Source organism: Actinia tenebrosa, unplaced genomic scaffold (assembly GCF_029948245.1).
Source record: "Actinia tenebrosa isolate PJP-AT-01 unplaced genomic scaffold, QUT_ActTen_1.0 PGA_scaffold2__45_contigs__length_23673736, whole genome shotgun sequence".
NCBI lineage: Eukaryota > Metazoa > Cnidaria > Anthozoa > Actiniaria > Actiniidae > Actinia > Actinia tenebrosa.
Window position 1 is genome coordinate 9,711,864 of NW_028292579.1, and position 22,321 is coordinate 9,734,184.

The 22,321-nt window shown below is 37.6% G+C and overlaps 4 protein-coding genes across 4 annotated transcripts; 2 read left to right on the forward strand and 2 right to left on the reverse strand.

Annotated features, from left to right (window-relative positions):
* The first annotated feature begins 1,415 nt into the window (after positions 1–1,415).
* On the forward strand, positions 1,416–2,505 carry LOC116296601 (uncharacterized). Its single transcript, XM_031704642.2, has one exon. The coding sequence runs from the start codon at positions 1,507–1,509 to the stop codon at positions 2,359–2,361; it is 855 nt and encodes a 284-aa protein (XP_031560502.2). The 5' UTR covers positions 1,416–1,506; the 3' UTR covers positions 2,362–2,505.
* A 710-nt stretch (positions 2,506–3,215) lies between these two features.
* LOC116296597 (PSME3-interacting protein) lies at positions 3,216–9,509 on the reverse strand. Its single transcript, XM_089034303.1, has 5 exons — positions 9,310–9,509; positions 8,405–8,503; positions 7,751–7,872; positions 6,353–6,483; positions 3,216–3,799 (listed from the first exon to the last, which is right to left on the reverse strand). Exons 1-5 carry the CDS (start codon positions 9,419–9,421, stop codon positions 3,442–3,444), a joined length of 822 nt encoding a protein of 273 aa, XP_088890429.1. The 5' UTR covers positions 9,422–9,509; the 3' UTR covers positions 3,216–3,441.
* A 254-nt stretch (positions 9,510–9,763) lies between these two features.
* On the forward strand, positions 9,764–15,759 carry LOC116296594 (leucine-rich repeat-containing protein 69-like). Its single transcript, XM_089033524.1, has 10 exons — positions 9,764–9,940; positions 10,205–10,331; positions 10,742–10,814; positions 10,933–11,049; positions 11,380–11,458; positions 11,920–11,991; positions 12,491–12,592; positions 13,183–13,223; positions 13,980–14,118; positions 14,991–15,759. The coding sequence occupies exons 1-10, from the start codon at positions 9,764–9,766 to the stop codon at positions 15,108–15,110; spliced, it is 1,047 nt and encodes a 348-aa protein (XP_088889650.1). The 3' UTR covers positions 15,111–15,759.
* A 468-nt stretch (positions 15,760–16,227) lies between these two features.
* Positions 16,228–18,719, reverse strand: LOC116296600 (uncharacterized). The gene is made up of 4 exons (XM_031704640.2): positions 18,498–18,719; positions 17,671–17,769; positions 16,943–17,056; positions 16,228–16,420 (listed from the first exon to the last, which is right to left on the reverse strand). Exons 1-4 carry the CDS (start codon positions 18,713–18,715, stop codon positions 16,228–16,230), a joined length of 624 nt encoding a protein of 207 aa, XP_031560500.2. The 5' UTR covers positions 18,716–18,719.
* Between the last annotated feature and the right edge of the window lie 3,602 nt (positions 18,720–22,321).

Sequence of the window (22,321 nt, forward strand, 5' to 3'; positions counted from 1 at the left end):
TTGTGGTCATGAACTACATTATCTTAAGGAATTAACACAGTGTTACTGTTACAAGCAACAGAATTTCATGGGATATTGCATGTGGCAACTTTTCCTGCGACAAAATGGGATTTAAGAAACTTTATTGAATTTTGGCCAGTACTATCCAGAAATAATATGACATTTGATGAGAACTGTGGTCATGCCATTGGAACAAATATGGTTGCTATCTATAACCCATGGTCTCGTGAACTCTTCAACAGCTGAATGGCAATGACAGTTTTCAACTAAGTGTAGATATATTATTGAGAATGGAGGGCAATATTTGCCCTTTACTGAAGGATGGCAAGTACAAAACTGTGTTCACTTACTCAAACAAGAAATAAACCTGACGACTGGGAAGTATTTTTTCTAATAGCGAAAAAATGACAGAATTTTTTACCCCTGGGTTAAGTTACCAAGGATGAAGGAAAATAAAAATTAGATGTACATCCATAAATTTTTGTTTCTCATTTAACACTCATGCCCAAATTTATACACTCATGGACACCAAGCAGATGTGCTAATGTGCTTAGTGACCATGTATAGTAAAAAATAATATGCTTCATTGACAATTAACTTCATATTTTGACAGTGACAGACAAGATGCCAGACAGGAAAAGCTAAATTCCTTTTGCTTTCACTCCTTTGCAGTTTAATGTGCCAAAGTAGACCACATTCAATGTACTTGCATACTTTATTCACAGGCTGTTTACTGCCAAATAAGATATATTGCATGCCCATTTGGTAAAAATAGCATCTTAGCATCAGAATATCCAGCTGATCTGAGAGAAAATGTTAGCCAATCAGAATCGAGAAATTTTGCAAAACTGAGGAGTCACTTTTCCTCTTGAGTCTATAGATTTCCAGGGCACCAAATGAAAAAAATGCTAATAAGAGGTTGATGACCATACCACAAAAACTAATACGCCTTTTGCTGTTCATTGAACGCAAAGGAATATTCATTCAAGCGAAAAAGCATTATCATTAGCGCGAAGAGGAACACAATAAAAGACGGAGTTTCAAGAGCGCGGTGGAACATTCATTAAGGAATTTAGCATAACATTGGACAATCATGAATATGTTTGTGCAGGTTCATTAGCGTTTTCGAAGTTTCATTAGCGCCTTTGTGCAATCAATAGACAAAACCACAAATTCAATAACGGTTTTTGGACATTCATTAGCGCAATACATTATTACTTTACTTTTTACAAAGAAAACATGGCGTTAGGTATAAATATCAACTCACTAGTTGCATTCCCCATGCTCTTGTTTGCAATGGCTGCTCGAAGAAACCGAATTTCGAATGAAGTCAGAGAGCGTCTTGTGTGGGCCTATGAAGACCCCACTGAAGATTATCTAATGGTTGCTGCTACATTGGGAGTAAACCGTTCTACGGCCAGGGGTATCATAACACGGTACATTCGTGAGGGCAGAGTAGAAGAGCTACCACGAGGTGGACGCAACAACGTAAAAGTAGACGACGAGATGAAACAATCCCTGAACGACATAATAGACGATAATTGCATGCTGACCCTGAATGAAATCAACAGAGAACTTAGAAGAAGACTTCCAAGAAAAACTCAAATTCATGACCGTACGGTAGGAAGGGCACTTGACGGTATGCTTTTAAGTCTTAAATTAGCCAGACCTTTGCCAGTTGATAGAAATCGCCCAGATGTGATTCGAAGTCGTTTTGAATACGCCAATTGGTTTCTCAACACAGGCGTGGATGGACATTGCGTATTTATAGATGAATGCGGCTACAATATTTGGACTGCCAGGAGCTATGGCCGAGCAACAGTAGGCGAGAGGGCCTACAGACAGGTATGCGGACAACGAGGGCCAAATGTCACCATTGTGCTTGCCATATCACCAAGATCTGGTTTGGTGCACCATTCCGCCCAAATAGGAGGGATGACCGCCCAGAGATTCCATGATTTCTTAGCTCAAACCCACCAACGTCTTCCCCCTAACGACCAAGTTTTCTTCATTTACGACAATGCACCTGCCCATCGTAATGCCAATAATCCTGGTGCCAATAGCGAGCTGAAGCCCCTGCCAGCTTACAGTCCATTTCTCAATATAGTGGAGCAGGCCATTACCTGCTTAAAGGAAGCTATAAAGGCTCACTTGTCACGTCCCGACCAGCAACGTTTAATGGGAGACAGAGGAGAAGCAAGAAGGCAAGGCATTCCACTCGGAGAGCTAAGAAAAAGATTGCTTCTTAGAGCAACTACAAGAAACATGAATGTTATCACGCAACAAAAATGCATGCAGTGGTACAACCACATGCAAACCTATCTTCCCAGATGTATGAATAGAGAAGCTATTCAAGGATAAATACACTTCTTTCTTCAATACCTAACGCCATGTTTTCTTTGTAAAGAACGGTTATATTCATGGGTCGTAAAAAATGTAAAGAAAGCTAAAATCCTACAATTCCCGTGTAAAAAGTAAAGTAATAATGTATTGCGCTAATGAATGTCCAAAAACCGTTATTAAATGTGTGGTTTTGTCTATTGATTGCACAAAGGCGCTAATGAAACTTCGAAAACGCTAATGAACCTGCACAAACATATTCATGATTGTCCAATGTTATGCTAAATTGCTTAATGAAAGTTCCATCGCACTATTGAAACTCCGTTCGCGTTATTGTGTGCCTCTTCGCGCTAATGATAATGCTTTTTCGCTTGAATGAATATTCCTTTGCGGTTAATGAACAGCAAAAGGTGTGATTAGTTAGAGTGAAGGCATTAAATTCGTGAAATAAAATTTACATAGTCAACATGTAATAGTCAAAAAGACACAAAAGAAAACAATGGAATTAAGAACTACTAAAGTGTATTAGTCTAATACCTATTTCACGGGTTTAATGACTTCACTCTAATGTATATATGTTATTTACCGGCCAGGAGGTCCAGATAGGGAAAAACTGTGTCCGAGGTCTTGAATATACGGACCGAGGCCCGTTTTCAAGACCGAGGGCACAGTTTTTCCCTATCCGGACCGACTATAGGACGGTAAATAACTTATTTATATTTTTCCCGTATTTTTTTTACTCGTTTTCGTAATCGTTTTGTTTTGTTGTTTAGCGACAAAGGATACCGGACCATGAGTGCGAGCAGATACTGACAAAATACCGCCCGCTCAAACAGCCAATCAGAACGCACGATTTTTTAGGATACCGGACCGGAAAAAAATAAATATTTTTATTGCAATGGTGGACAGGTATTCATTTTTTGCTGGTCAATTTTCACAGGCTTTGTCACTATTTCAGATCAGCAGGATGTCAGTTTAACATAAAAGTATGTGAATACTCAATTGCTGATCATGTTTTTTGGCTAATTATTATTTTACTACCAGGAGCTAACAACACAGGTTCTTAGGAGTCGCTGAGTTGACAGAAGTATGAAAATATCTCTAATAATAATGACTGCTACCAGTGTATCTAACACAAGATGTTCCAGTAGCAATCTCAGAATCACTAGATGAAGACTCTGAATCGCTAGAGTCTGAGTATAATCCCAAACCAGGGATTGTAATTGCTTGTCTTTTGTAATCTCCCATTCTGTTAACACGACATCTTGGTACCAAGACCTTCTTGAGTTTGTTATTGGTTTGTTTTTCCTCATCTGGACACAATGTTTGACTACCAGGATTTTTTTCTTCAGGGGACGAGGAAGAGGGGGAACTTTGTTTTGGTTGGTCATCTGATTTATTTTCCTCTTTTTCTAATTTGGGTTTCTTTTCTGGTGTGGTATCTGACGTACTACTTGAGCTTTGAAGGAACAAAAATGAGGATATTAATCACTGATTATGGTTATGTGATGTGGTTATGGTTATACTTGTGCTATATAATTATGAGTTACAGCTACAGTGGTTTAAAACAATGTAAAGTGTAAGGCACATGTCCAGGTACATGCCTAGTTAGCATTATTATTTAGTTTTAGTATAAATACACAGGTGATTATTGAAAATCTCGCGTGCTGATTGGTCGAGAAACTCAGATTATCGCACAATAAACACCTCCAGCGATAATCCAAAATGGCGGCCAGCTTTGTTGCTGTTCCCTAATTTTAAATGTGTCTTTTATCTTCTTTTTTTCTTTTTTTGAAAGAATCAAAAAAAGGATTTATACTAAAAATTATTTGCCTCAGGCTCAGTGAATATCGGGAATAATAACCTCAACGAATGGTGAATAATTGTTAAAGTGCCTATCACCCTTTTTTTTTTACTTTTTCATATCGAAATATAAGCTATTCTAAGAAACCTGTCGAAAGAATTTTTTGATTCTGACGCTTCTTTCTATTTTTTTCGAGCGGTCAAAAGTGCGAAAATAGGAAGATTTCAAAATATGACCGAGCGAAAGGGGAGACTGGGCTAGTGACGTAGAAGGAGCAACACGCTCTTCTTGATTTACAAAGAAATGTATGGGATACTAGGGGGGATACTGAAGACGTCCTTGCGTTTCTTGGGTTTTTTTAGAAGTCCTTGGACTTTTAACTACTTTCTTGGGCTTCTATGAGGAAGTTAATTATCTAAAGATTCCATTTCCAGTTCTCATCAAGATTCGTAGCCTAATTTACTGGTATATTAGTGAAGCGAACACAACCTAGCAAAGCAAGCGAGGTGACTGAAGTGAAGTGATTCCGACCCGATCACAAATATTATCTCATTGGCTGGGAATAAAACTTGTCAAAACCTTAGTAAATACACCAAAAGTACAGCAGCATAGATAGAAATTCCTACCTGGAAATTCCTAGAGTCGTTATAGGGAACCGAAGTTGATAACAGGTAACATTTTACTTGCCATTGCTCGAACTGAGTCGTCTTCGCACCGGATCGGGAATTTATTCCCGGTTTATTAAAGAATAAAACAGTTTTGGTGATTGTGGTAACATTTCAGTGGTTATTAAACTCTTAAGAAGTATTTGGTGCATTGCTAAAAGGGCTGTAATGAATGGTTGAGACAAAATTCCCGTACGATTGACACAATAATACTACTATTCACAATATTTTAATTATTTGCTACCGTAGAATGCTCTTCAGATTTCTTACCTTTATCGAATTTCCCTCAATAGACGATCGTTTTATCTTTAAAGATAGGTATGGCTAGATACTGTGAGACAGGATAGAAAACTGATAGAATAGAAAATATTATATTTGACTATGAAGTGAAACCATGTTGACCTGCAGAGTAACAGTAGACTGATGATGCGAAGTGTCACGCACCCTTACATGTAGTTCCTCGACTGAACTACTACAGTATAAATATATAATGCAATTCATGTTTAGATATTTTGAAAACTGTTAAGCCATCTACATTGAAAAAGATTTTGTGAACTACCTGGAGTTATTTCATTGTTTCTGTTATTTACATTTGATGTTTCTGATTTGGAAACGACCTGGAAGAATTTTGCGCGGCACGGACTCACATATTCATCCATAAATACATCAGATATTAATAAGAATAATGCTAAAAAATTTATGACTTAAAGGGTGTAGGTACATGTAGTGCTCAGAGTTACTGTATGTGAAATCTATAAGTTTTTGAAGCTAATTTATTACACTTGATTCTGAGCGTGACAGCCTAATATGAGGTTTTCCCTAGGTTGCGTTTAACTTCTCGCTGCTTTTCTTTTTCTTAAAATAATTGAAAAATAATATCATTCTTGAAGTCTGAAGTAATTAACATCCTCTAACCAGAAAAATGAGGTCTTTTGAAAGCGTATAAACGGCAAATTGGTCATAAATACCAGTGAAATCTAGAGAGAATGAGGAAACATCTAAACCCAACTTACTCCTCTTACGTCACAGCCCAGTCCTCTAGGTTATCATTTTACGCGGCCAGAGTCAAAGAAATGCCTATTTTCGCACTTTTGACCACTCGAAAAAAATAGAAAGAAGGGTCAGAATCAAAAAATTCTTTCGACAGGTTTCTTAGAATAGCTTATATTTGGATATAAAAGAGTAAAAAAAAAAGGGTGATAGGCACTTTAAATAATACCTGTAAACTATAAAGGCTACCTGACCCCAATCTTTGTATGAAATCATGTAGTGTTTTGATGCAATTTTTATGCAAATTATAACTTTTTTAGGTATTCCCTTCCTCCCCCCCCCCTCACACACACACCCTGGGAGGCCCTAGTGGGTCTTCGTAATCATTAGCTTCTGGGTAATTAATTTAGATAGAAACAAATTACTGTCATCAAATACAATCGAACCATATCGACCTCTTCTCTGGTCATACATCTACCAGTCCATTTCAACAACAATCACTGGTGCACATAGAAAAGTATTACACCTAATGAATGGCAACATTGCACTTTACCTTTTGCGTCTTCTAATAGCTCCTCCAATAAGGTCCATTTGAGACTTCTTTGCTGGCGGTAGAGATGCTTTTTTACCAGTTCTTGTTTTTTCAGTTATGGTAGATGAGCTTTGTAGCTCTGATACTGCTGACTGAGAAAAATACATCAAATACATGTGTGTCACAATATCGTTCAATAAAAAGACAGAATTCTTGGGGTGTGTAACATGTCATTGGTGCCAACTTGAATGACTTTGACAAAAGATTTGTAATTTTCATTGTAGATTTGTTTATTGCTATTTGAGACAAAAGCCGCAATAGATTAATAACGATTAGACCTCTCACCATCATGGTCTATGAGTCAATAGCCCATGAGGCCAAAGACCAAATGGGCTGTTGACCTGTAGGCCATGAGGATTAGGTCTAATTGCTTTAGTATAAACCTACTGACTGCTCCAAAATCGGATACAAACATTTTAAAAATTAGATTGAAATAATTACTTTTTCAAGTAGTTTTGGTTTTCAAATTAACTGGCACTTTTCGTTACTAGTGGTCTACCACGTATAGACCACAAGCAGCCCAGGGGATGTACTGTACTCGGGGGGTAACATGATGGGGAGGTCCGACGTATTTATTTGGGTTGACAATTTTGGTTCCCAGAATTTTTTGGGGTCGTAACATCTCCAAGTTCAGTTTTTGTTTTGATCCATGTATCAGAAAATTATTCGTTTAAAATGTTTTTCAGCAAGGCGTGAGTTCCATAAAGGAACATACATGTACTGATAACAATTAAGCTGTTTTTCCTTTTATGCAAAATCATGCATTAGAAGGGCCTGTTGATTTCAATAAATCAGTTTAGAGGTATTTCAGTCTTGTATTTTTTTGGGTCCGAAATTTGGATGCATGTATTTTTTTGGGTGTAAAATTTCAGGTTTGAGTTTTTTTTTGGGGGTTGCAAATGAAGCTCCATCGGACTCCCTCCCCCCCCCCCCCCCCCCATCATTTTACCCCCGAGTACATCCCCTGGGACAAGCAGCTAAGCCAATCAGAGTGCAGGATTCATGATAGACCATTAGTAGGGCATACTAATGTGTGTGGGCATTTCACAGTCATGCAAAAACAGCTATAGGTGCTGATCAAGACAATAGTTTCATCTCAATCAGCACATAGTAAAGGAAACAATAATTAATAATCTAAATTACCCTAACACCAATAATTGTAATAGATGACGACTAGTTTGGACTGCATCTGTGTTTTTTAGTTGAATCAAATGTGTCGTAGTAGATAATTTTAACACCGTAGGTATGAAAGATAGTAGACTGACGTTAAGGACGTTAGTCCTTCGTCGAAGTCAATGACTCCGACAAAGGACTAACGTCCAAAACGTCAGTCTACAATATTTGTAATGCACCACTTACTCTGAAATCTTTGATTTCTTTATTTTCTTCATCAAATCTCTGTTTATTCAACTGATGTTGTTGCTTGGCAACCAAATCAAGGAATTCTGTTTCTTCACTTTCAAGTCCTCGAATCATATTTTCTTTAAAAGAGATATCAAAAACTCATGTATTATTTTGTGCCCAAGCGAACTTGACAGGGGCAGATCCAGGAATTTTAGAGGGGGGGGGGGGGGGTGAGTATTACAAAGTTTTTACCAGGAATGCGAGGAAAAGGGGGGGTATTACTGTTACTTATGATATGCTGAGACATTTGAGCAAAAGGGGGGTGACTATTCACCCCTTGATCTGCCCCTACTTGAACAAACACTTTTAAGTTGTATTTTATAGTTGGAGTGTTTTGAAAATAATGTGATTGTATCATGAGTAGAGACATGGCAAGAAAGATAGCTGTGTTGTGAAGACAAACAGTAAATCTGCCTTGTTTTATTTTGTCGTTTCAGGTAGAGTAGGTTTTATTTACTGATGTATAACTCCTTCGCTACAGTTAAAGATTCTACTGTGTACTTGATTTTCATCCTGTAAGAAAGTCAGGAAGTCCAAAACCCAGGTTTTTCAAATGATTGGCCTTTGAGTATGATATGGGAATTAATATGTAAATAAAATCATACATACTTAATTTATGTGTTTCTTCCCATTCTTCTTGTTTCTTGTCTTTTTGTTCTTGAAGCTTTTCATATAATGAGCGAGTATCAACAACATCTTCCGGTCTCTCTATAGTACAACAAAAGCAATCCTGTGAAGCTAGTGCTATATCCTATCCGATTTAAGGGAAGTATGGGTGCGACCTGAGTTCGAGTCCCGCCGGGTTCAGTGTTGTATATGAGTATAGTTGTTTGTTGGTTCACTCCTGTGCTTTGAGGGTTTTCCAGGTTCTCCGGTTTTCCTCCCCCTGCAAAAATCAACTCCAAATTCCAATTCGATCATGGAATGAGGGCCACAGGTTTGTTAGCCACTGGCTATTAAGTGCTTCCCTCGTGAAAAAAGGACGTTTATTTTTTAGAGTGATTTTCATAAACCCGTGAAACAGATACCATTAGTTAGTGTGTTATAGTGAAATGACAACAAAAGAACACAATGGAATTAGGGTCTACTAATTCATATTAGGATAGTATGTATTTCATGGGTTTATGAACCACTCTATCTTCTTAAATTAAAGGGAAGCACCAATGCAGCTCACACTAGTTTTTAGCTAGTTATCTCTTCGTATAAATGTGAGTAGAGTTACTTGTTGGTTGACTCTCCTGTGCTGAGGGTTATGCAAAGGGTTATCAAGGGGAGGAGTGTCTATTGAATCATGACAAGAATGGCTGTCTGTCCGTCAAACCAAACCACAGGAAGACCAATCAAAAATTTACAGCAATTTTATGCTATGGACCAAAAAACCTTAAACATTTATAGCCTTGTTTAAGAAAACAAGTATATATAATTGTAAATGTAAATTAAGCTGCAAACAAGTATTAAACAAAGACAAAATATGTTGTTTATATATATCCATGCTACTACATGTGCTCACTTACCAAGAGGGTCGTCAGGTTTTCTTACTTTTTCCCATTCTTCTTGTCTTTTTTTGCGAAATTCATCCACTTCGCTTTCACTTATAAACGACTTCATCCTTCCTTCAGACGTCATGTCGAAAGAAACGATTTTGTCGTCGAGAAAGACTAGAAAAACAAGGTTTTTTGCAGCAAATTTGCAGACAGACTTTTATCAAAATTGTTCTTTGAGTCACTATTACGCATGCTCGATCAACACACTGCTGACCATGAAATCGCTGGCACAAAATCCGATTATTTCAATAATTGTTTTAAGTTAAAGAAATTACTAAAAGCCTCCTCAACAAATAAGACAAAACCTTTACGACAATTATTAAACTTATTAGTCTATTTTTATTAATTTAAATCATTTATTTTTATTATCTTGATTATAGCTCGTCCCAGACCCCCAGGGTAATTCACCGTCACCAAAACAAACATGGCGGACAGAATTTTACTAAACGCTTGCAAAGGAAAACCAAAGTCATTGAGCCTCTGTAACAAGAATTTAGAAAGAGTTCCACCAATTATTGGCACTATTACGTCTTTAAGAACTGTTGACTTGAAAAATAATAAGATACAAAATTTACCTAAGGAATTTGCTGCATTAAACCAGGTAAGATACGAGAGGTTTTACCCTCTAAAAATGTCTAGTACGTCCAAAATGTATCGTTTTAAACGTCCTTTGTAAGGCTATTTATTAGCATTATTTACTCAAATGTCAAGAAATGTTTTAAAATATCATAAAAAATTGTTTTCTCAAATCATTTTGGCTGTAATTTTAGTTCCATCAAGTAAATTGTATTTTTTTATTTGATTTATTGTGTTGCTATGGACGCTTATATATATGTCTTTAATCTTTTTTGGCCTTTTTCTGTAGCTTGAAGCGTTGAATTTCGGAAATAACAGATTAGAAGAGCTTCCCGAAGTATTATCGTACCTTGAAAGTTTACAAAAACTTCATCTCTTTAAAAACTTGTTGAAAGATTTAAAGCCCAGTGTATTGAGTAAGTAGTAAGTAATAGCTGGAACTGCATACTTATTAGTGAGGTACTGGTATAAACGATACATTAAGTGATCCACAAGAGCACATACGTTTCCATGGCATTCCCAAGGCAAAGTGCCCTTGAAAACTTTGTGTTTTCTGACAATGTCATGAAAACACTTTGATTTACTTCCACCAAAACCCTCTATTTAATTTTGTTGTGACAGCAAAGTGCACAATTCCACATCTGTATTTGATAAAAACTTTTTGAATGTGGCTTTCAGAAATGCTATTTCCTGCATTCTCAGGATATTTTAGGCAAAAAAAGTATAAAACTAAAATGAATCCTGGAATAAAAGAGGGACCACAGCCCAATCAGCCTCCATAAGTTTGCCCCTAGTAAAGATTAATATATGCATTTTTTCATTTCAGCTGGTTTACAAAAATTAACATTTTTGAATCTCAATGGAAATTATCTTACAACTTTACCACCTGAAATAAACAGGTAAATTTATTAGTTTTTGGAAAAAAAGAAATATTACTACAAAATTGACCAGATATGTTAAAATGGCTGTATTGAAAGATACATATTTTATTTATATTTTCTTTTCTTTTCTCGTTAGACTTGTATCGCTACAGTTTCTCAGTATCAACAACAATCAGCTCTCTATCGTCCCTACAGAAGTGTGTCATTTAATAAACCTTACGGAGCTCCACATTGCCGACAACCAGATAACAGGGTATTTGAAATTTGTGACCATGTGATGTGTGTTGCATGCATAAGCAGATTGCTCTGTGTGCACTTGCCTCTATTTTTATCTTAACCTTACAAGCTAATCAACATTGCATCTTGTGACTGCACCTTGATTCCTTTATTGTTCAATTTCAACCATTCAATTTGTCTTTCTTCCTGTTGTTTTATTCTTATGTCGGTAAGTCGGTCAGTTGTTCATTTTATTATTTAGTCATTCATTCACTACACTCCATCACTCCTTCCTTCCTTCCTTCTTTTTTTCTTTCCTTCCTTTACTGATTCAGTTTTTTTCTTCCTTTGTTTGTTTATTTATTAGTCTCCCAGAAGACATTGCTTTCCTAAAAAACCTAACAAAATTATACGCACAGAAGAATTACATTGAAGAACTTCCAGAGGTGACTAGTATTCACTTATAGTTCATAGTCTTGTTGTCTTATTTAATTAATAGGCTGTTTACATGATGGTGTCATTTTACCACACAGGAAAAAAAAAACAGATTACCAAAACGAATTCCCATCCAATTCCCAGAGAGAACGAAATTGAGAATGTGGCACTGATTCCCAATGTTAGTTTGTTGGGAATTTAGTTTTTCTATTGGGTATTAGAAGGAAATTCTGAACAATTCCCAAATTGGGAATCCGGTTTTTTTTCCTGTGCCACCTACCAAAATTCTTCCCAAATTTTCTTTCTTAACAAAATTTGTAATGCCTCATAAGAGTAAGACAAAAAGTGTACAAGGGATTCTGGTAGTTATAGTTAATGATGCCATAATCCAAGTGTCATAACCAGCCCAATAATGGTTATCATTTTTCTATTGTTTGTAATTTCTGTGCTTGGGCTTCCTGTGTCTATCTAGGGTCTAACCAAATGCTCCAGACTTGAGACACTTGACATCTCAGCCAACAGGCTAAGAATATTTCCTGCTGAGGTAAGAACAACCTAATAATTATTTCCATCCTAAAACATAGGTATAGACCCCTTGCAGGACATCTGAACGCAGCTTAATTTGGAGGACATAACAGCTTTCCAGTTCTCTTGAGATTAAAATTCTTTTGTTGTCCTCCAAATTGAGCAAGGCTGTGTACAACCACTCTAAGCCAGTTTAAAAAAATACTCATGGGGGGGGGGGGGGGCTAATCCTTGGCTGTGACTGGCAAAAAATCTATAGCACAACACCAATCATTGTCTTGCACACCTATTTGCTTGAACCAACTTACCTGCTCCTTAATGCTAGTATTTTCTTGATTATTTATTGAACTTAATATGATTAAGTTTCAGCTTTCTCATCTTCCCCAGAAAGAATTGTACAATCCTTGCTTGGTACACCTTCCTGCTTGAGCCAACTTATCAACTCCTTTACTCTAGTTTCTTCTTTTAAATGAAATATTTTTTATTATGATCATTATGTATTGAACTTTGTATTTTAGCTTTCTCATCTCTCACTGAAAGAATTATACTGTGAAGAAAATAATCTTCTTAAACACATCCCAGTCCACTCGCAACAAGAAGATGAAGTACTGACTTTAAAGGTACAGGATATCGATAAAAGCAATTTCATAAATAGGGAGTTGGGCCACACATTAGTCTGGGGGGCCCTAGCACACTTCCACAGCATAAAATATTTAATTTTAGTATCCGCAACCAGGCCAGCAGGAACTAGTGCCTTCATCTGAAAAAATACAGGTTTTACAAAGCCTGAAAAAGCCCCATCCACCAGATAAATCCTTGGTTGTCTATCATCAATGCTGCATTTTGATTGGATGAGCTACTACTAGTTTATAAGTTATATCCTAATAGAATATTATTATTATTATCATTATTATTATTATTATTATTATATATTAAGCGAAAAGTACTGGCTTTGAAAACCAAAACACAAAATTCAAAACATCAAAACTTGTTTGCATCTATATATTTGACCGACTAGTTGGATTTGATTAAAACAATTAACTATTGCCCTCATGGCCTATGAGTCAATAGCCCATTCAGGCTCAAGGACTATATTGCTAGTCATAAGATCCTTAGTGTTGGTCAGGCTAATGATTGACCACTCAGGAAGTCAGAGCTCAATCAACTGAACTGATAAGCGCAATACTTTATCATTGTGTTTTTCTCGTAGGAGATAACAGCTCGATATGTTCTCAAGGGTCTCAAGGATGGGTATGTACTTGAATTAGGGAATTAATTTGGTGTAATTTAGGTTTCTTTAAGAGCTTACTTTGAAGGCACACCATTCTCCATTGCACACGTCGAAAAATCACACATGGTGCGATCTACCCTGTCCAAAGCATCGCCGCTTGCCAAGGCCCATCGCATCGTATCCTGCAACTATAGTTGCGCTTAATAAACCAGGCTTTCGTGAAGTCTATCCTTAGACCCGTCATCATATATGAGTAGGAGTTGCTTGTTTTCCCCCCCCCTAGGCTCCCCCTGTGCTTCAAGGGTTTCCCTTTGCGTTTTCTGGTTTTCCTTCCTCTGCACGCAAATATCAACTTCCAAATTCTAATATGATCTATCTTGCGTCAAAACTCCTGAAACTGAAACTGAAAATAAGGCTTCCTTTCTTCCTAAACCATAAACTGTTGGCTATGGTATTTCACAATAAAGCCAGTCATAATAGACCTTTTTACCTTGGGCGTAATGCTTTTTCCATTTCAGACCACGTGTCATTCTCTCGAGAATAAGATTCTACGTCTGAGTTGTATCTTTATTCATGTGTCTTCTCATGCGCAACCGTTAAACAAAGCCGATACTCATGGGAATGACACGTGGTCTGAAATAGGAAAGCATTACGCTCAAGTTAAAAAGGTTATTAACAGTGCGCAAGAGAGCATAAATAAGTATCTATGCTTTCTTGCAGTGTGTCAATCCGTGTACCCGGGAGTCCAATTAAAATAAAAATGTGTCTCTTTCTAGTCGTTCCTACGTCAGACGGTCAATACGTCACTACCCAAAGATCCAAGAGATGTTACAGTATGCCAGTGAGTGTGCTGTGTGTGGAGAATCATTCTTGAATACCTGGTTAGAGTGTGTACACTTTGTGGACGCCAAAAAGGTAGGTGTGTCAATAGATCCAAGAGATGTTACAGTATGCCAGTGAGTGTAATGTGTGTGGAGAATCATTCTTGAATACCTGGTTAGAGTGTGTACACTTTGTGGACGCCAAAAAGGTAGGTGTGTCAATAGATCCAAGAGATGTTACAGTATGCCAGTGAGTGTAATGTGTGTGGAGAATCATTCTTGAATACCTGGTTAGAGTGTGTACACTTTGTGGACGCCAAAAAGGTAGGTGTGTCAATAGATCCAAGAGATGTTACAGTATACCAGTGAGTGTAATGTGTGTGGAGAATCATTCTTAAATACCTGGTTAGAGTGTGTACACTTTGTGGACGCCAAAAAGGTAGGTGTGTCAATAGATCCAAGAGATGTTACAGTATGCCAGTGAGCGTAATGTGCGTGGAGAGTCATTCTTGAATACCTGGTTAGAGTGTGTGTGTACACTTCGTAAACGTCAAAAAGGTAGGCGTGGCACTTACACGTGCTCCTTAAAAATTCAAAGCCCATAGTTTTTCGAAATGATATTGTAAGAGTTTTCGACCAGCCGATGGATTCTTATAAGTCTTTATCAGCCTTTAAGTGACAAACGCAGTTACCACTGATGTACAAAAAATCCCCGCCCACTTGGGTTAACCGGAAATGACGTTTGGTAAAACTTGGCAGTTTGTAGTCGTTTAGTAAAATCACTTGAACTATGTATCCCGCGAACTCATCTATTGATCACGTATATCAATCGATTAATAACATGAAGAAATCTAATAATCACGTGAGCTACGTTGTTTATCACGTGAATTAATATACTGATAGCCTTTAGCGGTATTTACCACGTATGAACTACCCAGTGATTGTGTTTATTTTCCGTAATTTCAGACATTAAAGACCAAGACAAATACTCGTATCATCCCAGTCAGAGGTCTTCTCTGCTCTTACAAGTGCTTCAACTCTGAAGGTCATGACTATTTCGGCATTGCCAATGTTGAAGAATCCTAAGGCGTCACTCGCTGTACCTTGTTGCTGTATTGCTAAAGGTGGTGTTACACGGACCAACTTGCAACGCCGATTTTTTTTGCGCAACACTGTTGCACAAAAAATCGTTGTCGTGTAACATAGCGCCGAGGACGATTTTTCGCGCAATTTTTCACTCTGCAACACGTTGCAAGTTTTTGATCTGGCTTCAAAAACTTGCAACGCAAGGTGACGAATATTCAGCAAGCGATGTGTGTAACATGTCCATCGCCGATTTGACGCGCAACAAAATGGCGCCGACTGTAGAAGAAGTAAGTTTAAAGAATACAGCAACTGCAACAGTTGTCTAAACCTAATGAAACAGACAAGATAAAACTTTTGTCGTTGATAAAAAATGATAACAGCAAGAAAAGAAGAAAAAAGAAAGCCGTGAGTGAGTTGGCAGCGCGTGGACTGAGTACTAAAGTAAATGTTGCGCGAAAAAGAACGAACATATTCGGTGCTAAAAAGTACTATTTAAACAACAAGAAACTGAAACGTGTGTAAAGCAACAAAAAAGGCAAGAACAAGACCTAAATATGGAATGACCATTCCTTTTGTAGTGCACTTTGTCAAACTGCGAGCTGGCGTGATTCAGCTCCTTTGTAGATTCACTGGGCGTTTCTGAAGCTATGTTTTTGTAAATATGAATAAAACATTATAGTGAAATAACGTGCAATGGTGTTAAATGGTTTGTTACAAATCAAATTACAATTACAATTCTCGCGAGAGAATGCGATAATGGAAAATACGAGTGAGAGAGAGTCTGGAACCCACACCTCTATATAGAGCGTTTTCACGTGACGTCACAGCAGACATCTTGGTGTACCAAAACAATACACTTTCTATCCTCGAGGAATTGAACTCTATTTTTATGCAAATACTGTGCAGAAAGTCTCTATTGTTTGGTACACCAAGATGGCTGCCTTGTCACGTGAGTGAAAACGCTATATCGTAATTAAAATATGCAAATTTGACTTTTAAATCTCCAAACAGTGCCTTGACAAATGGTCTTTTCTAAACAAATAATATTAATTTACCGTTTAATGGATTCATTGCAGTCAAATCCCCACTGAAATAAGCTTTTGAAATAAATATAAAACTATTTATAAATGTTTTTCATCTTGACAAGCTTGATGATATGATTTTGTCTCTTCCATAGTAGTTTCTTGCCGTCCAGACTTAGTTTCTCTACTTTGTTATACGGATTGAATGGTGGTGTAGTGGTCACTGTACTAGATAATGGACCCTTGTGAGCGAACTCTTGCTTTCTGTATTCATACGACGGGTATAACCTATTACAGGGAGATAAATATTATCCTTTGATTGCGATTCATTCATATACGCTGAAACATACAACCTCTGGGCTGATGTAAGTCAGGGCACGACTAACTCACAGATAGAACCCTGAAACAACCTCTGGGTTGATCTAAGTCAGGGCATGGCTAACTCACAGATAGAACCCTGAAACAACCTCTGGGCTGATCTAAGTCAGGGCATGGCTAACTCACAGATTAAACCCTGAAACAACCTCTGGGCTGATCTAAGTCAGGGCATGGCTAACTCGCAGATAGAACCCTGAAACGACCTCTGGGCTGATCTAAGTCAGGGCATGGCTAACTCACAGATCGAATTGGAATTTATATTAATGTTCAGTTAGGATTTGCAGGAAGGGAATCAATTTAAAGCGGAGAATACGGAGAACGACCTTCAAGACAAACTCTACTCTCATGCGACGCCAAGTCCCGGCTAGGAATTAAGAATTGAGAAGGGAATACCCCTAAACTATAGTTTTCACATGTATCAAATAAGCTTACTTGTATGTCGTTCTTGATATACTTAATAGGCCGGGATTTGAGCAGCGTTCCTGGGGCCTGGGTAGGACTGGATAGCTAGGTACAAATCCACCATAGCCGACCATTGGTTTGGTGCTGATGATTGAATAGAAACATACTCGTGATGCACTTGAAAACACTAATGATAAATGCAGATATGATCATAGATGGATGATAAGATGAAATTTCTTTACGTGCTTGAGTAATGTATGAGCAATGCATGCATGCATGCACCCGTATCACGTGATGGCAGCCATGACAGGAGGCATAACAATAAAGTCTTCCCCCTGGGAAACAGAAACGGAACTCTTTCGCATGTAAAGGCCGGTTTAGACGGTACGATTTTCGCCTACAACTATCATATACAACACGCTTGCGCCATCCTACAACTCGAGTCGTGGCGTGTAAATCAAGCCTACAACTCGCCTACGACAGACGCGAGCGTGTTGTATACGATAGTTGTAGGCAAAAATCGTACAGTCTGAACCGGCCTTAAGACTGATTAGACCAGAATTGTTCCTGGCGCCTCTTTTCGTGGCTGCCACCACGTGGTGTTGCAAAGCCTCTATATGGTAAATGAAGAGTCGTAAATTTTGTGGTTTGCTTAATTTGTTTGTTTGTTTGTTTGTTTTCTCGGTCGCTCGTTAGTCCTTTTCTAAGCTTAGACTTCACATGCAAATCAGATCTAGCTCTACGTTTACGTTACTCACAATTGAACTTCTCGTCCTGTAAGTGGATCTTTGTAGCAAGTCCACCGAAGATAATTCGTGACGGCTGAGTCGAGTTTTTCTGTAGTCGAACGTTCACCGCTGTGAAATAGTGAGACATAAAGCTGTTACTACACGTAACTCCCCTGAATACTCTGGTCTTGTACAAGTCTGGGACTTGGCTTCGTTTCCACATCATCATTCGCCCGGGGGGGGGGGGGGGGGGAGGGGGGTACTTTTGCCCGTTTAGGGTAGGAACTGCTAGTACGATATGCTCGTTTTTAAAAATCAGCGCTTAAAACTTATTTGTTCGCATCCTGATTTTTCCCCCTCAAAAAATCAATGATATTGTATTTTTTTCCCTCAATGACATTGTATATTTTTATTTATTGTTTTTGACTTTTTTGACTGTGAGTTAGCCGTGCCCTGACTTAGATCAGCCCGGCCAGAGGTTGTTTCAGGGTTCAATCTGTGAGTTAACCATGCCCTGACTTAGATCAGCCCAGAGGTTGTTTCAGGGTTCAATCTGTGAGTTAACCATGCCCTGACTTAGATCAGCCCAGAGGTTGTTTCAGGGTTCAATCTGTGAGTTAACCATGCCCTGACTTAGATCAGCCCAGAGGTTGTTTCAGGGTTCAATCTGTGAGTTAGCCATGCCCTGACTTTGATCAGCCCAGAGGTTGTTTCAGGGTCACAATAAAATCAAACAGATAGCCTCCATTGCTTCGTGGTCTGCGGTTGTTGCAATAAAATAATAATAATAAAAACGACCAACGAAAATAACCCCAGACATCTTTGGCAGGGAAGGCTATAAAGGTAAGTCTACTCACTCTTGAGGTTTTTCATTCTTTCGTTGTGTCTCATAGGCATGAAAATTATTATAGCGAGGTTGTTGTCGGTCCCAGGCACACGCGGCTTGTTGCCAGATCTCTGCATGTGGTCCGGCAGATTCTGATGACATATCAGTTGGACTGGTAATGTTTGCGAGATCTTCTACTTTCGTGTTTTCTTGGTTTGCTTGCTTAAAAGTCAGGGAATTGAAAAACATAATCTATCTCAAAATGTTTCGATCGAGAATTGACGTTTCGGCACGAGAGAGAAAAAAAGCTAACTATGAGAAAAGTCCGGCTGCATGCAGGCTAATGCTCGTAAGCAATATGCAAATTATATAGTATATATAGTAGTATATATATGTATAGAACATATGTATACATATGTATGCTATAAACAACAATAATTATTTATTATTCTTAATTCATTGAAAGTACTATTGTAAATAGTTATTCTTTATTTATTGAAATATTTAAGTGTAAATATTTATGTATATTACCGAATCGGCTCTTGGTCAAAATATGTTATAATAATCAATCACAGTAAGTGGCTGTCGACTAGAAAGTATTTTACTCCTTCGACAACCACACACACTTTCTCTTATTCTTTTTTTTTTTTTTTTTTTAATATTTCAATTGTAAATCATTGGCTCTTATAATTTCCATAATTATATCCTTGTAATAATTCTTTTATTTCTATTAATGTGTGTTAATAAATAAAAAGTTCAAGTTCAAGTTCAAGTTCAATTAATCGAAAACGTCTTCATGCTAGGAAATATGGCAATTTTGAATGAAAATTTCTTTCTAATAAGCTATTACAAGGTAGAGTTGGGATTGCAGAGCACTTTGGGACTCTGACTGGGGACTAAAAAGGCCCCTTGCAGCACTTCAGAATGCAGCTAAATTTGGGAGACATAACGATAGGTTTCCGATACTCTTGAAATTGGAATTCTTTTGTTTATCAACTCCAGATAAAACTGCTTTGATTTCACATTATTGTGGAATCGGTGTACGGACGTAGCCTTAGATCGAATTTTTATGATTATGGGCTCTTTGAAATATTTTGTAAGTCACAAAAGAAACATATCTTCGAAAAGGCGCGATTACACGAAGCAATTTTCTCTGCCGGCAACATGTCTCGCAACGGCGTTGCGACATAAGTTGCATGGTTTTGCAGCGTGTAACCTACAGGCGCAATTTGAAAAACATTTTTGCGAGACAAGGAATAGTAATCGTTGCGAAAAGTATAATTCGTTTCCACTTTTGGCAACGATTGCGTCTCCGTTGCATTTTGTAAACACTCTTGCAACAATGTTGCAACCCACAAGTTGCAGAGAAAACTGCTCGCGCCTTAAACCTATTACAGACAAACGAATGGCAAATATGGTCCTTTCTTCTTACCGTCTCTTTGTCATCGTTCTCATCCTCGACACGCGGATATTTATCAACGACAGCAGCTAATTTGTGCTCATCATTATCATCATCAACACCACAGACAAAGAACGGAAAATTCCCTAAAGTTCCACAATATCCAACTGGATAGCCCCTTCTTTGGATGTTCTGTCTGACCAATGGACGGCGCCAAAAGTAGCCAGGATAACGAGGATGAAATGGTTGTGACATAATCCCGTGGGACCGCGAGGGATCGCTCCTGGAATACACAGCTACAGCCATGAGGGTGTAAGAAAACTATGAAAAACTCTTCAAGTGTACCACCAACATCGTGTTCAGACTCTTCAATTATATCCAAACAGTCACGTGCGTCGTAATTGATTTCTAATTGAACGCGCGCGCGTATTTGCCAATTATACAATTTACCTAATTGTCCAATTATAATTAGCAAATTAGTAATTAATACTTGCTGTTAACGAAATGTTTCGAATTTTGTATTATAGTTAGTTAGAATATTTAGAATGTCAATACACCTTTTTACCTTCGTATGCAAATCGCTCATTTCAGACCACGTGATATTGCCCTGAGAATTTTTCCTTTAATGACAAACATGTTAAAATATTTACATTTGAAAGAATCAACTCCCAACAGTGGCATTAAATAGTCTGAAATGGGACAAGAAACAACGAAGCTAAAGAGGTCTATTCAATTATTTTGACTGTGTTTAAGAAAGGCATTGGTTAAGAAATAGAAAACACGCGCGCGTGCTGTGTGCAGTGGGTAGAACACGAGAGAAGTGTTTGGAGAAGCACGACGCGCAGCAGAGTGCTTCTCGACACTTCTCTGGTGTTCTGCCAATCCTCAAGTGCTTTATAACTCCACACAGCACAGTAAGCAAGTTTTTTTTCTTTTATAAGATACAAGGGTGCGTGCGTGCTGTGTGCTCATAAAGCACGCGCTCCCAACCAATAAGAATGCGAGATTTATAACAGTTAAAGGGATAGATTGCAATATAAGAACGACGGTTTTCTCTTCAACTTTTAAATTCCAATATTGGAATTCAGTGGAACAACAGCAATTCAGAGGAACCACTGTTAAATCCCACAATTATATATATATTTCCAATCAAAGACGGTACTGACTTGATGTAGCGAAGAAATTGCGATAGCGCGTGGAGAGAGCAGGTCAAAGGAGGGATTTTCAAAATGAGAAACAAAAACAGATCTTCATGATTAAACACAAACCAATATAGAAGTTATGCTGTGTTGAACTAGAAAAGAAGATAGGACTTAGGAACCAGATCAAACGAGATCCTGGCGGAATAGGCAATGTGCACGAGCACGAATATCTAGCATGAAGCATGATGGGAAACTGACTACTTACGCTTTTTTGTCTCCTCCAAAAATTTATCTGGCAGTTTTTTTTCTTCGGCATTTTGCATAGAAACCGGTAACATTGTTTCAGTACTCGGTTTCCGAGAGTGCTTTGTGAGCTTTACTGTGCAGAGACACTAACCAGGACCACTTGAATAAAACTGACCAATCAGATAACAGTAAACTAGACAGAGATTGAACTGATAACAGTGTTAGCCAATCAGATTATCACTTTGTCACGCTCTTATTATATCGATGCGCTATCTGATTGGCTGATTAAAAAAATTGAACTAAATGTCGGAGTGTTTGGAGTTGGAGTATCCGTACAGTAGTGTAACTTCAAGAAAAAGGATTGTAAAGTTTTTGTTGTTATCTTTTGAGAACTAGAATAATTTTCTTTTCATCAAGGCGCAAAAATGCTATATTTTTTTTAAAAAAATTATTTTTTTATTCTCGACATCCGCTAAATATTTTCAGCTAATTCTCTAAAAAATGATCAAAGTAGAAATTTCTGAAAAAAATAATTCCCTACACAGCTTTTTTACGTTTTCTAGTTATGAATCATCTCGTGGAAACTGGTTGGTTCCGGCCATTTTTCTTTCTTGAAAACTTGTAAAAAAAATAAAAACATTTTATAATCTCCAAAAACGAGCTTAGAAGACCCCATTTTTCTTTCTTTGTTTTGAATAAGCGTTAAATTTTGTGAGCTTTCTCGTGCAATTTTTACTAATAGTCGACAATTGCTCTTGTTTAAGCTCGTTGTGTTTGCTTAGGAAACTGAGGTTTCGCGTAAAATTATCAGGCTGTAAAGTAACTAGCGCTAAAATACACCAGGTGAATAAATAGTTTATTGTACAACACGAAAAAACTGAGAAAGGGTGCATGAAAAACAACCATTTGAAAACTTGTAAAAAAATAAAAATAAAAATAAAAATAAAAACATTTTATAATCTCCAAAAACGAGCTCAGAACACCCCATTTTTCTTTCTTTGTTTTGAATAAGTGTTAAATTTTGTGAGCTTTCTCGTGCAATTTTTACTCGTAGTCGACCATTGCTCT